This window comes from Merops nubicus, unplaced genomic scaffold (assembly GCF_000691845.1).
Source record: "Merops nubicus isolate BGI_N331 unplaced genomic scaffold, ASM69184v1 scaffold47337, whole genome shotgun sequence".
Lineage (NCBI taxonomy): Eukaryota > Metazoa > Chordata > Aves > Coraciiformes > Meropidae > Merops > Merops nubicus.
In genome coordinates, this window is record NW_008621871.1 from 18714 (window position 1) to 21472 (window position 2759).

Sequence of the window (2759 nt, forward strand, 5' to 3'; positions counted from 1 at the left end):
TATAAAGCGAGGTGTAAGAAAACTCCTCTCAAGTTCAAGATACTATACACTGTGTTGCTTTTAATGAGGAATGAAAGTGTCATACTGACAAGTACGAACAGCTGAAGGCCTTACTCTGCCTGTAGGGAGAGTGGAGGCATAGCGTGCTTGATTCAGGTCATGGATTTGCAGAGGTGATGAGTGACCAGACAGACCTCTGCTTGACAGACGGATGACATGTAGAGCACAAGCAGTCACAATACAGATCATCTATCCCCTTAGGTGATTTATTGTTTTTTCTTTCCTTCAGCCTAGGCTCCCAACTCAAATACACTCAAAGCCCATTGCCAATTAGTTTTACTGGAGATTCTTGCTCAGAAAAGTAGATTATTTTTTATATATTCTTTGAATTGAGAAGGCGCACTGAAAGGCAGCAGTTTATTTCACTTCTCTTTATAAAAAGCAATAGAAAATACTGAATTGGAGACAATTTTCCTAAGCACCCGTTTAAAGTGAATTTAACAACATCCCAACCTTACATTCATTTTTAAGCCCTGATCAATGAAGAATGCTGCAAATACTGTGCTCGCCATTCATTTTACGTATAGGGAAGGACTTGCAATATAAAATTAAATATGGCTTTTTCCTCCACTGCCTTTCTGGATTAGGAAAAGTAACCTGAATACTTCTTCAGGAAAGGGTATTAAATATTACAGCAAGTCAATTGTGTTCAGTTTCACAGGTTGAAGTGTGACTTAGTCCAGTGTGTATCGATTTAAAAAAGAATTTCAAGTATTAATTTCAAGATTCCAATCAGTATAGTCCAGAAAACAGACTCCTCATCCTGAGATTCGTCTTCTGTAGCGTGTGAGTGTTTCTGGTGTGCCTCCATCTCCTCGGGGTCGTAGGAGGCGTCGCCAAACGGGTACCGCGCCACCGTCCGGTCGTAGTACACCCTCATCTCGAACTCACTCTCCAGGTGGGAGGGGTGCCCGTAGATCCCGATCCCCACGGGGCGGCGGAAGTGCGCGGGCACGTGGACGACGTCCTGCCCGCAGGTGACGGACTGCAGCTCGTACTCGTCAAAGCTGGGGTGCAGCGTCAGGTCCGACACGTACAAGTCCGCGTCGCCCTTCAAGCTCCGCATCTGGAGCACGATCTTTCCCTCGTGATTCAGTCTCAGGTAGCTGTAGTTTCCTGCTCCGATCTGACCTTGAACGACGTGAAGCAGCAGCCATTCTTCAGGGACATCCTCTTCCTCAAAGGTATTTACCACAAGTAGTACCTGAGCTGCTACAAATATGACCAGGATTCTTCTCCAGCGTGCTGCCATGGTCCTAAGTTATATTCAGGCTCCTGCCGTGTCCTGTGCGACAACCTTCTGAATACAAAACATAATTCAGAGTTTAGTACAGTCTGGTTTTGGAGCTCTTTAGGATTAAAATTACCTGGATTTCTTAAACAGAAATTAATCAAGCAGGTATTCTTTCATCTAGAACCAAAAAAAGATTTTAGTTTCATTCTACCTGCACATATGCAACATTTGACAGATACCCAGAAGAGGTGAAACCAAATCATTATTTTAGCCTGTTTAAAAAAAACAAAACCACGTTTAAAAAGAAGGCTTTTACACACTTGAAGAAGCTTAACCAGGTATGTAGGGCACCCTAGTTGTTCTCCCATCCTCTCACATTAACTTCAGAAGACAGCAAAGGCGCAAATCTGGATGTATGCAAGAAGCAGCACACATTCCAACCTGCACTGGGAATGGAGTTAGAAATAAACCCCACACACCTAGTGAGGTAATGCATTCATTTGTGATTCTGCTGTGTGGATTGCTTCTAGGACTAAACTTGGCATATTTTCCCTGACAAAATGCATTTACTGTCCTGAAGTTTTTGTTACTATACAAATGCTCAGCTCTTTACAGCACTTGCTTACAAAACAGAAGGCTGGCATTACCGGGGTATGTGGAGGTGGAGAGGATTTCTGCAAGGTTAAGGCTTTTACACCCCTTCCCTCCTTGTTGCAGGCTCCCAGCCAGCAGCCTGAGTGTGCCTGCAGCACTCCAGGCCTTTGAACGGTGGCACTAGGTGCGTGCAAAGAAGCAAGCTTCAAGCCTTGCTGAAGGCTGCCAAAGCACATAGATGACTGAATTTGACATACAAACCATGGTCAGGTAAGTGTAGGAGCCACAAGTATGCACACCTTCACGTTTAAGAGGAAGATTCTCATCCTCTCGTGCCTTCCATAAGGGCACCACAAATATTTTACATGTGAAAGCTACCAGTAAGTTGTTTTGTAAGCGTCTAGCACCAAAACAAACTGCATTACTTCCACTGAGATATCGCCTACACCTTAAAGGTTTTACAGTTAAACAGATCTAGGGAGAAAAATGTACGCTTATTCATGCAGCTCCAAGTTTCCTGCCCCAGAGGCCTCTATGCTGTAGGGCCACATTCTGCCGAGACAAAATAAAGGAGGAAGCGCAGCATTCGCAGAACCTTACAGACTGAAAATTAACACCCTCAACAATGACAGAAAATAACAGTCTTCTCTTCCTGTACCAGGGAGCTGACTCTCTGGCACTTTTAAATCGAAGCGGTGAGGAAATACCCGAGCGGAGGAATAGGAAGAGCTCCACAACTGAGCAGAAAATAACGAAGTTACCCAGGGACAAACGAAGCCCTCCGGCGCCGGAACACCGCTTCCAAGGAGGGGCGAGTCCAGAAGGCCTCGGGCAGAGACAGGAGCGCCTCTGCCCCGCCGCGAACTCCCGC

At 45.3% G+C, this 2759-nt stretch overlaps 1 protein-coding gene across 1 annotated transcript; it reads right to left on the minus strand.

Annotated features, from left to right (window-relative positions):
• Positions 1-754: 754 nt before the first annotated feature.
• LOC103777062 (chromosome unknown open reading frame, human C6orf120) lies at positions 755-1315 on the minus strand. Its single transcript, XM_008944600.1, has one exon. The coding sequence runs from the start codon at positions 1310-1312 to the stop codon at positions 755-757; it is 558 nt and encodes a 185-aa protein (XP_008942848.1). The 5' UTR covers positions 1313-1315.
• Between the last annotated feature and the right edge of the window lie 1444 nt (positions 1316-2759).

Bases quoted from the DNA above. Each gene is read 5' to 3' on its own strand.
- LOC103777062 (XM_008944600.1), bottom strand. From the start codon at position 1,312: ATGGCAGCACGCTGGAGAAGAATCCTGGTCATATTTGTAGCAGCTCAG.